Genomic DNA, 17,626 nt, shown 5'->3' with positions numbered 1-17,626 from the left:
GTTCTAAATTGCATTTGGGCCCACGGAAGGAAATCAGTAAGTGGAGGTACCAACACCTCAGTTGCACAGGGCTTGTTCACAAGTTTGGGCAGTCCTCCATTACACGGTCCTCCATTAATTCACTCTAAAATTGTTAATTAAATAACCTCTGAAGCTGGCTGTAGATTTTAGAGACCTAATTCACCAATTTGATCAGAGAATGATGGTTGTTTTTGCTACAAAACAAAAAAGAATGGAAGGCTTTATCATAGCATATTCCATCTTCATGGGGTGAAATAAGGACACAACTCTATAAAACTTTTGCAAATGTAACAGACTGAAAAGGAAGAAATACTCCCAAACTCATCCTATGAAGCCACCATCACCCTGATACCAAAACCAGACAAAGACACTACCAAAAATAAAATTATAGGCCCATATCATTGATGAACACAGATGCAAAAATTCTCAACAAAATATTAGCAAACAGAATCCAACAACACATAAAAAAGATCATATACCATGATCAAGTTGGATTCATCCCAGTGACGTAAGGATGGTTCAACATATGCAAATCAATCAGTGTGATATACCACATCTATGAAAGAAAGGACAAAAATCAAATGATTATCTCAATAGATGCAAAAAAAAAAAAAAAAGCATTTGATAAAATTCAACACCCATTTATGATAAAAACTCTTACCAAACCGGGTAAAGAGGGAACATATCTCAACATAATAAAAGCTCTTTATGACAAACCCACAGCCAGCACAGTACTCAACAGTGAAAAGTTGAAAGCCTTCCTGCTAAAATCTGGAATAAGACAAGGATGCCCACTCTCACCACTTCTATTCAACACAGTCTTGGAAGTCCTAGCCACAGCAGTCAGGAGAGAGAAAGAAATAAAAGGGATCCAAACTTGAAGAGAAGAGGTAAAACTGTCACTATATGTGGATGACATGATACTATATATAGAAAACCCTAAAAGCTCCACACAAAAACTACTATAGCTGGTAAAAGAATTTGGCAAGGTAGCAGGATACAAGATTAACATACAGAAATCAGTTGCATTTCTTTACACTAACAATGAAATAGCAGGAAAAGAAAGTAAAGAGACAATCCTTTTTAAAATTGCATCCAAAACAATAAAATACTAAGGAATAAATCTGACCAAGGAAGCGAAAGACTTAATCCACAGAGAACTACAAAACACTGATTGAGGAAATTAAAGATAACTTAAAGAAATGGAAAGATATCCCATGCTCCTGGATTGGAAGAATCAATATTGTTAAAATGGCCATACTGCCCAAGAAAATCTACAGATTTAATGCGATCCCTATCAAATTACCCATGACATTTTTCACAGAACTAGAACAAATAATCTGAAAGGTTATATGGAATCACAAAAGACCCAGAATTGCCAAAGCAGTATTAAGAAAAAGAATGAAGCTGGAGCTGGAGGAATAACCCTCCCAAACTTCAGACAATACTATAAAGCTACAGTAATCAAAACAGTGTGGTATTGGCACAAAAACAGACATATGGATCAATAGAACAGAATAGAGAGCCCAGAAATAAACCCACAGATCTGCAGTCAATTAATCTTAGACATAGGAGGCAAGAACATACAATGGAGAAAAGGCAGTCTCTTCAGCAGGTGGTGCTGGGAAAACTGGAAGCTGCATGTAAGTCAGTGAAGTTAGAACACTTGCTCACACCATACACAAAAATAAACTCAAAATGGATCAAAGACTTAAATACAAGACTAGACACTATAAACCTCCTAGAAGAAAACAAAGGCAAACATTCTCTGACATAAATCTCATCAGTGTTCTCTGAGTGCAGTCTACTCAGGCAATAGAAATAAAAGCACAAGTAAACAAATGGGACCTAGTTAAACTTAAAAGCTTTTGCACAGCAAAGGAAACTGTAAGCAAAACAAAACAACAACCTACAGAATAGAAGAAAATATTTACAAATGATGCGACCGACAAAGGTTTAATTTCCAGAATATATAAACAGCTTATACAACTTAAGGAAAAAACAAACACCCCAATCCAAAAGTGGGCAGAAAACCTAAACAAGCAATTCTTCAGTGAGGATATACAAATGGCCAGTGCTCATGTGAAAAAATGTTCAGTATCGCTAATTATTAGAGAAACGCAAATCAAAACTACAAAGAGGTATCACCTCACACCAGTCAGAATGGCCATGATGAAAAAGTCCACAAATGATAAATGCTGGCGAGGGTGTGCAGAAAAGGAAACCCTCCTACACTGTTGGTTGGAATGTAGTTTGGTGCAGCCATTATGGAAAAGAGTATGGAGATTCCTCAAAAAACTGAAATAGACTTACCCTATGATCCAGCAATCCCGCTCCTTGGCATATATCCGGAGGGAACTGTAATTCAAAAAGATACATGCACCTCAATATTCCTAGCAGTATTATTTACAATAACCAAGACATGGAAGCAACCTAAATGTCCATCAACAGATGACTGGATAAAGAAGTTATGGTATATTTATACAATGGAATACTACTCAGACATAAAAAAGAATAAAATAATGCCATTTATAGTTTCCATTTGGATGGACCTAGAGATCATCATTCTAAGTGAAGCCAGAAGAAGAAAGAAAAATACCATATGATATTACTTATGTGTGGAATCTTAAAAAAAAAAAAGGAAGAGGACACTAATGTACTTATCTACAAGACAGAAATAGCCTCACAGACATACTAAACAAGCTTATGGTTACCAGGGGAAAGGGAGTAAGAAGGGATGAATCTGGGAGTTTTCAGATTTGCAGATGTTAACCACTATATTTAAAAATAGATTTAAAAAGCCAAATTTCTTCTGTATAGCACAGGGAACTATATTCAATATCTTGTAACATCCTTTATGAAAACAAATATATATAAATGCATAACTGAGACATTATGCTTATACCAGAAATTGACACATTATAACTGACTATACTTCAATTAAAAAAAAAAACACTTTTGCAAATGCAAAGCTAAAAGAGCATTCAAAGAGCCTATGCAACTGAACACTCTCTCTGCATAAGCAGTTTAACTTAGGCAGTCAAAGGAGATGTGGAATGGTTTGAAAAAACACACTTCAGTCTTTTTTCCAGAATGACAAATTGATGACGCTGAAGAAAGAGACAGATTTCCTTAAGAGAAAGGCTAAGCTTTGAGCTGGTGGACTGAGCAGATAGGAAGGAAAAATGTGATTCTGAAGGTCTAGACAGATACAAAGAGACAAAGAGTTACATCCAGATCTAATACTCATCATGAGACTATTAGAAAGGGGAGATGTTCTTAGCAATTACTAGATAATCCTGTATGGTTGGAACCCAAAGGAATCAAACAGGAGGAAGGGCAAGCTCTCAAAGAATAAATGAATTGAGTGTCCCCAAGGGGACAAGGACTTGAGAAATTACTGAAAGTTCCCTAAAGCTGAAGATAGTTCATTGCAAGAGCAATTAGAAAATCATGCCTTTAAGACTGGACAGCTATGTCAAGCAGCTACTGAAAATCTGGATACGCTGGAAAGGGTAAGATCTAGAAAATCAGGATAACATACATTCTCCCAGAACTCTTAAGCATCAGGTTTCATCCTGACACAGTTATTATGAAGGTACATAAGTACTGCATGTGCACTCACTGAATATAATAGAAAATTTGTGGAATTAGAAACAAGGGAAGACACAGCAAAGATGAAACATGTTAAAAGAGTGCTGGGCAGTCCATAATAGATTGAGTCCAAGCCAAGGTGAGAAGAGGATCTGACAGGAGAACACCTTTTGGATGGAAATTAACCAACTCAGGAGGACCATTTGAACATGGAAGCTTTTGGCAGACCCGGAATTCACTGACTTCATATTTGTGACTATAAGAGTTCTTGCAGAAGAAGCTTAGAAGAGAAAGTTAGAAAGAAAAAGATGATGACCAGAAAGCAAAGAGAAACCAAAAGCTAGCCTGGCAAAGAGTACAAGACCTACATGGACTAGAGATGAAAAATAACCAAACTGAGAAACAGGTTGAAGGCTTTCAAATTCAGCTAAGTCTTCCTAAAGGAAAGGGGGACAAACAGAGACAAAAAAAAAAAAAAAAAAAGTCTAGAAAAGAAAATTATTGTTATAATTGGTAATACAGACTTTAATATGAGGAAACAATCATTCCTAGCAAGGACCACAACAACGAGGGAGGGACACGGAGGGAATCAGAGACCTCAAAAAATGTGAAAGATGATGGGGGAGGAGAAATGATCCCATCAACCTTATCCTGTGAAGAGTTTCACATGGTCCTGATCCAGAAGCAGAGACCAGAGGTACCTTGTATGTTATCTGTGGAAACTCAGTACCTACAGTTGAATATTGAGTTGTCTTTAATCAGTTCCCAGCAGCCTCTAATTTGTCATTTTGGCTTGCTTTCCTGTCCTTAGCGTCTGTGAGACACCAAGTAAACTGAAAACAACCCCCACCCTTTGGTTTAGTCAGTTCTAAATTTTTTATAGCTTATAGAGTCCTATCAAATACAGAATACCTCCCAGAATTTTATAGGCAGTCCAGGGGATTCTGACTGAAACAGCTATTATGACCCCAAGACCACATCTGTCTCTCTCTGTCTGTCTCTCTCCCTCTCTCTCTCAGGACACTTTCTGGGAATCTACAAAACACCAAAGTGGAGCCAACAGTGTAGATTCCTAGCAAGTGTCACTTCCCTCCCCTCCTGACATGTTCTCTTTTCCAAATCTAACCACTTCCTTTTTTTCTATCTTTCTTCAACTCTTGTTTAGCCCAGTTTAAATATATAGCTGCATTCAAAAGAAAAAGAAGGAAATTCCTAAGGGTAAGAAAAGAAGGGGAAACAAAAAAAGCCCAGAGGAGGTAGTGTGAAAACTGATGCTAAGAGAGTCCTGGCAATAAGGGGAGAGGGGAGGGATGGGTTATTGGACCCCCAAGTAGGTCCAGTTAGCTTGGGTCCTGGGTTTGGATGGCAAGAAAGGAACCTGAGAAAAAGCCTAAGAGTTGGAACTGAGAGACTTGAACAAAGCCAGGATGCTCACAGGACCAATGCTCAGTGAGACGGGCAGTTAGAAAAGCTCTTCTTAATTCATCCAAAGAAAGGACTAAGAAATCTATCCGTAAAGGGGAAAAAATAACAAGCTCTTGTGAAAAATAAAAAATTCCAAGCCTGTGTGCTGAGCAGGCTTGGGCATCAAATTTACACTATATCCAAGGTACAGAATTCTCAACCTGTGGAACAAATATAAAAATAAATCCCAGATTGGTGATGTCACTAAGTGCCAGTCAGAAGCAAACCAAAACCACTCTGCATATCCACTATCACTCTTCCCCACCCACCAAGATGAGCTCACAATAAAAAAAAAAAAAAAAAAAAAAACATGAGAAAGTGATCTGCCAAGTTGCGCTAAGAGGTAAAGGTAGAGAAATGGGCAAGCAAATAGTCCTGTCCTCAGGGAACACACAATATATCAGAGGAGAAATAGAGCAAATAGCCAGACAAATATTCAGTTAATTCCAGCTGTGATATGTGCTATACAGAGTAAGCACCTGGAAAACCTTGTGGTAATGTGAAAAATGGACATCCAAAACTGACTTCCACATTTTGTTAAAACTTAACATGTTCTTTGCAAATGATATGACCAATTAGGGGTTAAGATCCAAAATATATAAACAGCTCATAGAATTCAACATCAAAAAAACAAACAACCCAATTAAAAAATGGGCAGAAGATTTGAATAGACATCTTTCCAAAGAGGACTTGCAGATGGCCAACAAGTACATGTAAACATGCTCAACATCACTAATTATCAAGGAAATGCAAATCAAAAACACAATGAGATATCACCTTACACCTGTCAGAATGGCTATCATCAAAAGGGACACAATAACAAATGTCGGCAAGGATGCAGAGAAAAGGGAATCCTCGTACACTGTTGTTGGGAATGTAAATTGGTCCAGCTACTGTGGAAAACACTATGGAGTTTTCTCAAAAAACTAAAAATGGAACTACTATATGACCCAGTAATTCCATTCCTGGGTATATATCTGGAAAAAAAATTCAAAAAGATACATGCTATGAACCACAATGTTCACAGCAGGATTATTTTACAATTGCCAAGATATGGAAACAACCTAAGTGATACCACTTACATGTGGAATATAAAAAATACAACAAACTAGTGAATATGAGGACACAGAAACAGACTCACAGATATAGAGAACAAACTAGCGGTTACCAGTGGGGAGAGGAAGGGGCAGTATAAGAGTAGAGAATTAAGAGGTACAAACTATTATGTATAAAATAAGCCACAAGGATCTACTGTACAACCCAGGGAATATAGTCAATTTCATAATAAATAAATGGAGTATAGCCTTTAAAAATTGTGAATCCCTATGTTGTACATCTATAACTTATATAATATTATACATCAAGTATACTTCAAACAAACAAACCCAAAAAACATGTTCAACTTAACTACAACAGAGAGCAGTCTAATACTGAAAATACTTCAATGACAAGGAGCATTAATGAATGTCTATTTACAGGCACTCAAAACTGAATTACTAGAATTAGGATTTCAGTCATAATGACTTATCTTCCCAGCTTCTTTCCACTGCTTGTTTCCAATGTTTTTAATGTTAGTACATATTCACATTATACAAGGAGTTGAATGTTCACTATTTACGAGAGTCACAAAGAATTACTTAACATTCCCTAAGTTATAAAGAAGCTGATGGTGAAAGAAAAAAGCTTTTTGAGAGTATAGATCCCATTGGTCCATTCACTGTGTTTTTAAATTTTGTTCTGACATCTTTCCACAGTTAGTATTCCCAAGTAATAAAGCATACTGAAAATAATGTGCTAAAGTTGTCTGCACTCTGAAACAAAAACAAACATTATGAATGATAAATGCTTTAAAATATTTTAAGATATGTACAATATTATGGATATATCTAATTTACTTATGAAAAGGCAAACCTGGATCCAAATGAAGACAAACTAATGAAAAGGTGTCTTTAAATGTTCAATAATTGTCTAACCTTGATGTATTATAATTGTGAGTTACATGATTATAAATAACCCTGTTTTCAATTGCAGAAGTTAGAAAATATTCTCCTTTTGGAAATATAATAATAGATTGTGTACTAACAGTATACTAATTGTTTACTGTTTTCAAAAAAAAGTTGCTAAAAGGTTGGTGATTACAAATAAAACTTTGTTAGTGTAAATACAAAACTTCTTTTATTTATTTATTTTTTTTGAGAATAGAAAAGGAGTTTATTAGGTGATGCTGCCATAGACAACAGTAGACCACACAGACAAAAGGTGCCTGTGTGTGCCCTGAGGGTCAGTTTTTCCGAAACTTCTTTTAACTCTCCTGCAATTATCAAACAAAATCTGTTTACTTTTCTTCCTTTTTAAAAAATTTCAAACAACCACACATTTATAGAAAAGTTGGAAGTACAATAAATACAAAGAGCTTTTTTCTGAACCATTTCATACTAAGTTACTGACTGGATTCCCTATCACTCTGGAATATGTTACTGATTATTTCCAACAAACAAGGACATTCTCCTACTTGAGGAAATTCCGTTGTTACGTTGCTACCAACTAATTCTAAGAACCCATTCCAGCCTGGCCAACAGTCCCAAGACTACCCCTTGAACCAAAAGGATGTAACTTAGAATCACATATTACTCTAAATCTACACGCCTCTTTAGTCTCCTTCAATCTTCCTTCCACTTCCATGACTTGGACACTTTCGTAAATTACAGGTCAGTTATATGGTAGAAGGTTCCTTAGTTGTGGTTTCAATTAAATTCAGACATCTTTAGCAAAAATACCACAAGAGCAATACTACTCACTTCTCATTGTGTCCTATTAATTTTTCCCTTTACTAATGATAATCACATCAATCATGTGATAAAGACAGTGACTTACCAAGCCTCCCCACTGTAACATTACTCTCCCCACCACCCGTGTAATCAAGTATTCTGCACTGATATATTAAAATTATGTAAATATTCCATCCCTTCAAACTTCCACTTTATTCTTTTATTGACATATGCATGGACTCTTGGAATCCTATTTTATTCAATGGTTTATAATCTGTATTATCATTACTTATTTTGATGCTTAATTGCCCTCCATTTGGCCAGTGGGGGCCAATTCAAGCTGGCTTCTGTGTCCTTTGAACATGCCCACACTTTGAGTACTTCCTTGCTTTCTCGAGCAAGATGTTTTGGATGCATCTTGTACTTTCCTTGTCTGGCCCTTGGAATTAGCCATTTCTCCAAGGAACCTGGTTTCTTTTTGCAGAAAATGGTATTTAAAACCCAGATCTGTGTGCCCCTTCATCCTCACAGGCTATGCTCATTGCTCTTAGCTTGTGGCTGCTCCCAGTCCCTCTCTACAAACAGAGCTGGAGGGGAAAACTTGTTTATGCAGTGTGCACTCGTGTGTACACAAACACATATACAGACACTCACATTTATATTTAATTCTACATCTTTTTAAGTTGAAATGTATACATTCACACTCATATCTCCAATTTCAATCCTATCAGGGTTATAAATCTAGTTTTCTGCCTATCTATATTTTTAACTCCTGTTCCCAGCAAGAAGAAATCTGGCTTGTTCTGAGCTTATGTGATCAGGCTCCTAGTCTGTAAGGAATCTCCCACAGTCCCGACCACATCTCCCACGCGCGTGCCACGCTCACCCTGCCAAGAGCTCCGACATCCCCCCCGGGTTGCTGGGTGTCCCTATCTTCCTCACCCTGCTTAGCCCTGACCTCCACCCTACCTGGGCTCGTCTGCGACCCGCAGGCCACCCCTCCACGGTGACGCTGTCCTCACCCTGCGGGCTCTAGACCATTGCACTGCCCCTCCCCGCACCTCGGAGCCCGCCTTGCTCCGCCCACAGAAGATTCAGGACTCAGCTGTTCAGCAAGGGGCGAGGAAAAGGAGAATCTGCACAAAGGTTTGAGGTCTGTAGAAAGCAATCGATGTTACTATTCTCACTTACAACACTTATAAAAAAGGACTAAAACGACAAGATCTAGATCTTTCAGCCTTCTCTGCCTCTGTGAAGTCAGTAGGTTGTGAGGATGTGCATTGCTTGCGTTGAATGTTTAATATTCCAGCAGCCAGACCATCGCAGAAGCGCTGTGTTCATTACTTGCCTGCCATCAGAGTCTACTAACGGGGAAAAGCCAAGTTGGAGAATGTCTTATATTTTCCCTCTGTCTTGGAGAAATGTGAGTAGGTAAACAACAAACCTTTTCAAAGAAAAGTCCACTTTTACAAATTAAACAAGAATAATACTTTTTTTTAATGGTTTTAAATTTGAATTTAAAAAACTAAAATTGTTATCCCACGGGTTTCGTTTACTTCCTATATGGAGGAAAAAATAATTTTTCTAGAAAGAAGATATTTCTCATCTGTTGGGAAAGCGCTCTTTAAGGAAGGAGGGGAGTTTGCCCGCTTTTAGGAGTTTTTGACACAAAATGATTGGAGAATATTGTTAAGTTAGGAGTATATACTTCTTACCTAAGGAGCATTTTTTCCTTCTTGTTGACATTTAGCCTACGGAGGTAAAGTAAAAGCAATACCAACAAAACAGCAATACCAAAAAAAAAAAAACCCCAAAAAACAAAACAAAGCACAAAACAAAGACCACGACGGGGGGTGGGGGGGGCGAGGGGGCGGGGGGTGTGGAGCCAGTCTCTAAAGTTTGGCCGAACTCTCCTATAGAATGAAACTGAACAAACGCAGCCATTCCTGGCTTGATCCTCCCTCCCCCGCCCCCACGCCCGGAATTGGCCACCCCAAGTGGGCAGCTGGGGGTGAGAGCTTTCAGGGGCCTCCCCAGAGCTTTTTTTAACCTGGTATTTTCTGCTTATAGACTTTCCACTGGGGCAGCCCCAGGTCCGGGGGATTCACTTCAGCTGGGAAATCTGAGAAGTCAGCTGGCCCGTGGCAAAGGAGGTATTTTTAGCTGAGACTTGGGGATCTCGGGATTTGTCATCTACTTTAGGCCTTAGGGGGGGAGACACTAAACAGAGCCAAGCACGGGGAACGGGGAGCCGAAGCCGGTGCTGACTCTCCTGTATCTTAGCAACGACTGCTGAGCTCACCTTGGAAGAGGATCCTGTGTGGGCCCTGGTCAGGGAGAGTCTCCTCAGCCACAGTGCTGCACCTCCGCGTGGAGGCCAAGCCCAGAAGCCCCTCCTTCAGGCCACATACTGGGAGGGGCTCTCCTTTAACAGCTCCCTGCCTACCTGCCCACCGGCCTGCCTGCTGCATCTGCATCACCTGGCACTTGTTAGAAATGCAAATCCGGGGGCCCCATCTACTAAGTCGGAAACTCTGGCAGTGGGGCCCAGTGATCTGCGGTGCATCGGGCCCCGCAGGTGATTCTCATGCACGCTCCTCTTGGAGAATTACTGGCCTAATCACACATTCACTAACGTTCCTAGATAAAGGTGTAAGAGCAAAACTTTATCCCTATCAAACCCACGTGGCAGTACATCTTTTTAAATTAAAATAGGCTTTATTTTTACCACATTTCTTAGATTTACAAAAACATTGAGCAGATAGTAAAGAGAGCTAATTTTTTCTAAACCATTTTTTTGCCCCTGGGTACCTTACCCTAATGTGAAAAACCACTCCCCCACGTTCATCCTCCAGGGCAGTGATAAGACACCAGCTGAGTTTTACTATCAAAGGCTGCAATTGAGTCAGAGTAAGAAACAGCCCCCAGTCCTCAGGGAGGATGGCAGTCATGCTCAGCAATCCTAGGATGACTGTACCTGGGCACCCAGGCCAAGATACCAGGAAGTCAACTGAAATTGTCTAAGATGATGTAGCCAGGGGACGCCTTCTCAAAGGAATCTTGGCGATATTAGAGAATTAGCAATGAATTAGCTTCCTGTGGCTGCTGACACAAAATGATTGGAGAATATAGTTAGGAGTATATATTTCATAACAAATTACTACCATGGCTTATAACACAGATTTACTTCTCTCACAGCTCTGGAGGTCAGAAGTCTTAAGTCAGTTCCACTGGGCTAAAGTCAAAGTGTCTCATCAGGGCTGCTTCCTTCTGAAGGCTCCGAGGAGAGGGTTTGTTTTCTTGCCTTTTTTCAGCTTAGTGGCTGTCTGTCTGTATTCCTCGGCTGGTGACCCTTCCTGCATCTTCAAAGCACATCTCTCCAACCTCTATATCCATCATCTCATTGCCTTCTCCTAACTCTGACCCTCCTGCCTCTCTCTAATAAGGACATTGTGTTTATATCAGTTCCTCCCAGAAAATCTAGGGTAATCTCCCCATGTCAAAATCTGAACCAATCACATCTGCAGAATCCCTTTTGCCATATAAGGTAGCATTCATAGGTCCTGAGGATTAGAATGTGGATATATTTGGGGGTCCACTATTCAACTGACCACACTTCATCTGGCCCTGTCCCATCCAATACAGTAGAGACACTGGCCACAAGTGACTATTGAGCACTTGAAATGTCACTCATCTGAATTGAGATGTGCTGCTGAGAATATTGAAATTTAAAGACTTGGTATGCAAAAAAAAAGTAACATATTTCATTAATAATTTTTATATTGATTCCATATGAAAATTATAAAATCTTAGATACAGTGAGTCAAATAAAATTAAGTTGAGCTGGGTTTGTGTGTGTGTGTGGCTTGTTTGTTTGCATTCTTAAAGGTAGCTACTAGTCAATTTTAAATTACACATTAAAAAATTTAAATTATGTATTATTATTTAAATTATTATTTTTTTATTTCTTAACTGTGAACACAGAAGCATGTGTATCCTACCTAGCTACTTAAGGAAGAGGACTTTTATCCTGTGTCAATATCCTCCTCAGCTCTACGCAGAGGCGGACCTGGCTCCCAGCTTGATGCTGGACCATCTGTTGAAAGGCCCCTAACACCAATGACTCTCTCTCCCCACCCTTTCCACCACCCACAAACTGCCGGCCTAGATGAAATGCTCAGATCTGACTTACAGCCAGAGAAGATAGCCCAAGACAAACCTGGGTTCCGGTGAGCAGAGTTCCTCCACTCAGTCTTCCTTGCAGTTGAACAGGTCATTTTGCACTTTGGCAGAGGCCCCTGTAAGAACTGGCCAAGAACCACAAAGAAGGAAGCAGACATCAAGGTCAGCTAGGCTGCCCCTCACCCAGACAGCACTTCTCGACTGCTGGAAAAGGAGGAGGGAAGGAAAAAGTAAAAGAGTACAATGTGCTGCTCATGTTCCCTGCAATAGGAAAATCTCAGCTTTAAGATCTAGAACGACCCCTGGAGAGTGTCTAGTTTGACTACCTCATTTTACACCAGAGGAAACTATGATCGAAAAGGTTAACTGACTTCTGTAAGGTCTCCCGGCAACTTAGTATCAAAGACGAGAGTTGTCACTTCTGATTTTTGTCCAACTTGGACAAAATTGTTGTAAAGGAGCATAGAGAAGTGTTAAGTGAAATTACACAGCTTTGATTTCCAAACCACGCTAGAAAGGAGCAGCCCCTGGCTTACAGGAAGAGGCTCTGTAATAGGCACACAAAGGGGAAAATCATCTACAGTCAAAAGAATCCTTGGAAATCCTTAGGAAAGTGCCACATTGGAGACCAAGATAACTTCTGTCTGTGAATCCCACACAGTCAGTTTTTCCAGAGATGGAACAGGCTCAGCAGCTGAGTGCCAGATGAAATTAATTGCTTGAAGTTAGAGGACAAAAAGGCACGAAGCTTTAAACACAGGCTCACACATAGGACTACAAGCTGGATACATACAAAAGGCACCAGAGTTCTGAAATTAACAGCAGAGTCCCTTCTCTTATCTCACCCTCTCACTCCAGGGCACTGAACAGAATGGCAGGCAGAGAGACTCATACCCCTTCAACGGGTCTCTCTCTTCCCTGCACTCCTGATTTAGTGTTCACTGCTTAAGTTAGAAACCAAGTTTCACAAGTGCATGAATCTCTATCTATTTTGTCACTGAGGAATCCCAAGAGCCTAGGACTGTGCCTGGCACAGAAACGTTCGTTGAATCAATGGGTGAACCTAGTCGTCTTTTCATCCAGGCTATGTAGTAGTTGAAGTCTCATAAGATGATATTTTGTTATAGCACATGGCTCTTAACCTTTTGGGGGGGTTATGTTGCCCTAGCCAGAAAAAATCACATTGAACTGTTCATAGGGATTGTTCAGTACTTGTGGGGTTCATGGAGCCCAAAATTAAAATTTCCTGGTGCTATCAATTCTTAATATGCTGTGCTGACACTTGAGCTGAATGATCTCCACGGCTTTGGAGAGACTGACATTGTTTACTTTCATAGCTGCATAAGGACTTTTCTTTAAAACTCCCCTCAGTGCTGCAAACAAAAGGTAGTCTTCAAAACTCCAATTTAAAAAGATACATGCACCCTAATGTTCATAGCAACAGTATTTACAATAGCCAAGACGTGGAAGCAACTTACATGTCCATCGACAGACAACTGGATAAAGAAGATGTGGTATATTTATACAATGGAATACTATTCACCATAAAAAAGAATGAAATAATTGTCATTTGCAGCAACATGGATGGACCTAGAGATTATCACACTAAGTGAAGTAAGTCAGACAGAGAAAGCCAAATGCCATACGATATCACTTATATGTAGAATCTTAAAAAAAAAATGACACAAATGAACTTATTTACAAAAGAGAAAGAGACTCACAGACATAGAAACAAACTTATGGTTACCAAAAGGGAAGGACGGGACAGGGATAAATTGGGAGTTTGGGATTAGCAGATACAAACTACTATATGAAGAATAGATAAACAACAAGGTCCTACTATATAATACAGGGAACTGTATTCAATACATTATAAGAACCTATAGTAAAAACGAATATGAAAAAGAATATATATGTATAAAACTGAATCACTATGCTGCACACCAGAAATTAACCCAACACTGTAAATCGACTATACTTCAATTAAAAAACGGTCGGGGTGGTGGCTATAGCTCAGTAGTAGAGCACACGCTTAGCACACATGAGGTCCTGTGTTCTATCCACAGTACCTCCATTTAAAAAAAAAAAAAAAAAAAGGTACTCTTTAAATGTTGTCAGCCCAAAGGCTCAAAGGGAGGCTAGGCCTAGGCTAAGCTCAAACAAGCAGCACCAAAATGACCTTCGCAACCCACTGCTATATTTTCTGCCTTACTCCTAAGCCAGTCCATTGGCTGACTAGCCCTTTCCCACAGATGTCTTCTTGAGCTGCATACAGAGCTTTGGCACTGATAATGAATGGCCAGATGGGTCATCTACAGGACCATGCTGGATCCCCAGCCAGCCCTATCAAGCACTGACATTGAGCTTGTCACCACCAGCTCTGCTGGTTTGGACATGCAGACAAGTATGGCAGGAGAATATTCAAACAGCTGCTGTAAGGTGAGCTGATGAGGGCAACTGCCAGCAGGCAGAGGGGAAAACATAATTTACAGGCAGCCTTCAGCATTGCTCAGAGCTGAGCAAAGGCTGCTGCAGAACGCTCAGGGACGCGGGGGACAGACACAGCCGTGCTCCAGGACAACAGCAGCTCTTTCTGAGCAAACAGAAAGAAGAAGAGACTGGATACAGGGCTGGGGACAGTGACAGGATAAGGAAAGGGCAACCGATTCAGCAATCCAAAAGTACTCCATGCCCACGTGGAAAGCGCACATAGTCTCCCAACCTGCACGGTGACTGTCTGCCCTAAGAATAATGAACATTCTGGACTATGCTCTACAGTTGATTTAGCAAAGTTCCAGAAACAGAATAAACTCGAGGCAGGGAAAGGATTACCTATTGATGCATCTGTACTGGCTTGAATAGTGTCCCTCAAAGATTCATGTCCATCAGAACCTCAGAATGTGACCTTACTTGGAAATAGGGTCTTTTCACACAAAGGAAGTACATATCGTATCCATGCATTGATATAAATCCTTAGAAAATGCAAACTAATCTATAGTGACAGAAATGAGACAAGAGGTTGCCTGACATTGTGGAGGCAGAGATGGGTGAGAGGGATATTTTAAAAGGCACAAAGAAGTTGCAGGGGGTGATGGTTATATTCATTATATTGACAATGATGGTGGTTTTGTGGGTGTATGCATATGTCAAAACATATGAAAGTATACACGTAAAATATATGCAATTTATTATAAGTCAATTACACCGTAATAAAGCTGTATTAAAGGAGGAAGAGGGTCCAGTTGTTGACTTATCAGGTCATGCTAACTGATGAAATAAAAAAACAAAACAAGAAAACAAAATAGATGGATCTTTGCCTTTGGAATTAGTTACAGTGATATCATACTGGATTAGGGTGAGCCAAAATCCAGTATGACTGGTGTCCTTAAAATAAGAGAGAACACAGAGACACAGGGAAGGAGGCCGTGTGACTAAAGAGGCCAGGATTGGAGGGCTGCAGCTGTAAGCCAAATGCCGCGGATGGCCAGCAAGTGCCAGAAGCTAGGGAGAGCAGAGGAAGGCTTCTTCCCTAGAGCCTTCAAGGGACACGGCCCTGCAGACATTGCTGTTGGACTTGCAGCCTCCAGAACTGTGAGCAAATACATTCCCAGCGTTTCAAGCCACCAGTTCATTTGTATAACTTGCTAAAGCAGCCCTAGGAAACTACACAGCATCTATGAATCTTAGCTAGTTCCAAAGACTTTTCCATATAGTCATTCATTCACGAATAGTTAGTAAGTACAAACTGTGTGTCAGGCATTCTTTTAGCAATGAACAAAAACAGAGAAAAATCTCTGCCTGCATATCTCAGAGTCAGAGACAGAAAATAATCAAAATAAAGAAGTAAAATACATAGTCTGTCAAATGGTAATTAAGTTCAGCAAGGGGTCCTACAGAGTGAGGTGGCGTATTAGTTTCAAATTTGAATAAATTAGATACTCCCAGAGGATTCTGATCCAAACATTGAACCTAGTATTCTAGTACAGATGGTCCCCAACTTACGATGGTTCAACTTACAATTTTTCTACTTTACGATGGCATGAAAGCAATATGCCTTCAGTAGAAACCATACTTTAAATTTTGGATTTTGATGTTTTCCTGGGCTAGTGATATGTAAGCCGCAGCTCCCAGTCAGCCCCACAATCAGAAGGGGGAACGACTGATACACTCACAACCATTCTGTACCCCAACAACCGTTCTGTTTTCCACTCTCAGTTCAGCATTCAGTAAATTACCTGAGATACTCAACACTTTATTATAAAATAGGCTTTGTGTTAGATGGTTTTTGCCTAACTGTAGGCTGATGTACGTTTTCTGAGCATATTTAAGGTAAGTTAGGCTAAGCTGTGATGTTTGGTAGGTTAGGTGTATTAAATGCCTTTCAACTTATGATGTTTTCAACTTATGAAGGTTGTAAGTCAAACCTGATCTGAATTGTCATTCTGGTGACAAATGGAACAACATGTAAGGGTATATGTGGGAGAGAAGTCTCCCTCTCTCATGTCAGAGTTCCTGCTGTAAAACTGGGAAAACCATCAGCCCTAAAGCTCACTGCAAAGGAAAAAGGACACACTAAGCAAAAATCATCAGGGCTGAGGGGAGAATTTCTAAGGATTTTGTGACTAATACACACTTGTTGGCTGACTTATAACAGATTACATTATAATTTATTATATAATTATATATCTTATATAAATTATGAATAGCCATTTACCATTCAACAAATGCCCTGGCACACACAACAGAATCGGTTCAGCTCTACAAAACCACTCTTAAGAGTGAAAGAAGCCAAGGGAGATGCTGGACAGAAAAAGTCTTATCATCCAAGAGTCTTGTGAAATTATCCCTCCAGCAAAAGAAAGCACTAGAACCGTCTGAGAGCTCACCCCTCAGTGAAGATGTTCTGTCTACACTGTCTAATACAGTAGCTACTGGTCACGTGTGATTGATTACTGAGCACTGGAACTATGACTAGTAAGACTGAAAAACTGAATTTTGTATTTGATTTAATTTTACTTACTTTAAATAACCACATGTGGCCAGCAGCTACTGTATCGGAGAGCATAGCTCTAGAAATCACAGAATGTTGGCAGTGGAGAAAAACTTGAGAGCCTGTTAAATCTGAGATGGGACCAGCTCCACTTTTAAAGGCTAGAGCCAGAGATTTGAATTTGGCTTTGACACCAAAATCCATACTCAATCCACCAAGGCCTGCCATCTACAACACCTTCTACTTTTGTGATATCTTCCATGCCCACTTTCTCGGGTAGGAAAGTCCAGACTTTCTCTGAATCAGAGCCTGAAACACAAACATATGTGTGTACACGTGTGTCCGAGTAGATTTTGTGGAACAGGTAAGTCTGAGGGTTACTTGAGTGCTTAGTGTGGATCTAGTATTCCATACGAATCAGTATCCTTTAAACAACCAGACCCATTTTCCACTTAATCAGGCAAGAACAGGATGCATGAATGCATGCGTGTTGACAGACTTTTTAAGGCCAAAGGGGCATGTTAAATAAACCTTTCTTCCTTGGACACTTTCAGCAAAAATCCTATATCTCAGCTATCTTGGTCCTCAGGAGCTCACATTTCCCAGG

The 17,626-nt window shown here is 39.9% G+C and overlaps 1 protein-coding gene and 1 long non-coding RNA gene across 7 annotated transcripts in view; one reads left to right on the top strand and one right to left on the bottom strand.

The window, feature by feature from the left end:
* CORIN (corin, serine peptidase) overlaps window positions 1-17,626 on the bottom strand; it is a 222,448-nt gene that overhangs the window by 201,757 nt on the left and 3,065 nt on the right. For 3 of the 6 annotated variants that reach the window (XM_074348354.1, XM_074348360.1, XM_074348358.1), the window contains exon 2: window positions 2,335-2,379. The exons of the other annotated variants lie outside the window; for them this stretch is intronic. In XM_074348354.1, the coding sequence (XP_074204455.1) occupies window positions 2,335-2,379 (45 nt within the window). The remainder of the gene's footprint in view (window positions 1-2,334; window positions 2,380-17,626) is intronic. 6 annotated transcript variants of the gene reach the window in all.
* Window positions 8,631-11,813, top strand: LOC141579407 (uncharacterized). Its single transcript, XR_012510671.1, has 3 exons — window positions 8,631-9,270; window positions 9,918-10,000; window positions 11,046-11,813. It is a non-coding gene; the product is annotated as an uncharacterized LOC141579407 (long non-coding RNA).

Source organism: Camelus bactrianus, chromosome 2, assembly GCF_048773025.1.
Source record: "Camelus bactrianus isolate YW-2024 breed Bactrian camel chromosome 2, ASM4877302v1, whole genome shotgun sequence".
Classification (NCBI taxonomy): Eukaryota; Metazoa; Chordata; class Mammalia; order Artiodactyla; family Camelidae; genus Camelus; species Camelus bactrianus.
The sequence above is the reverse complement of the archived record's forward strand: the minus strand, read 5'-3'. Positions and strand labels throughout refer to the sequence as shown.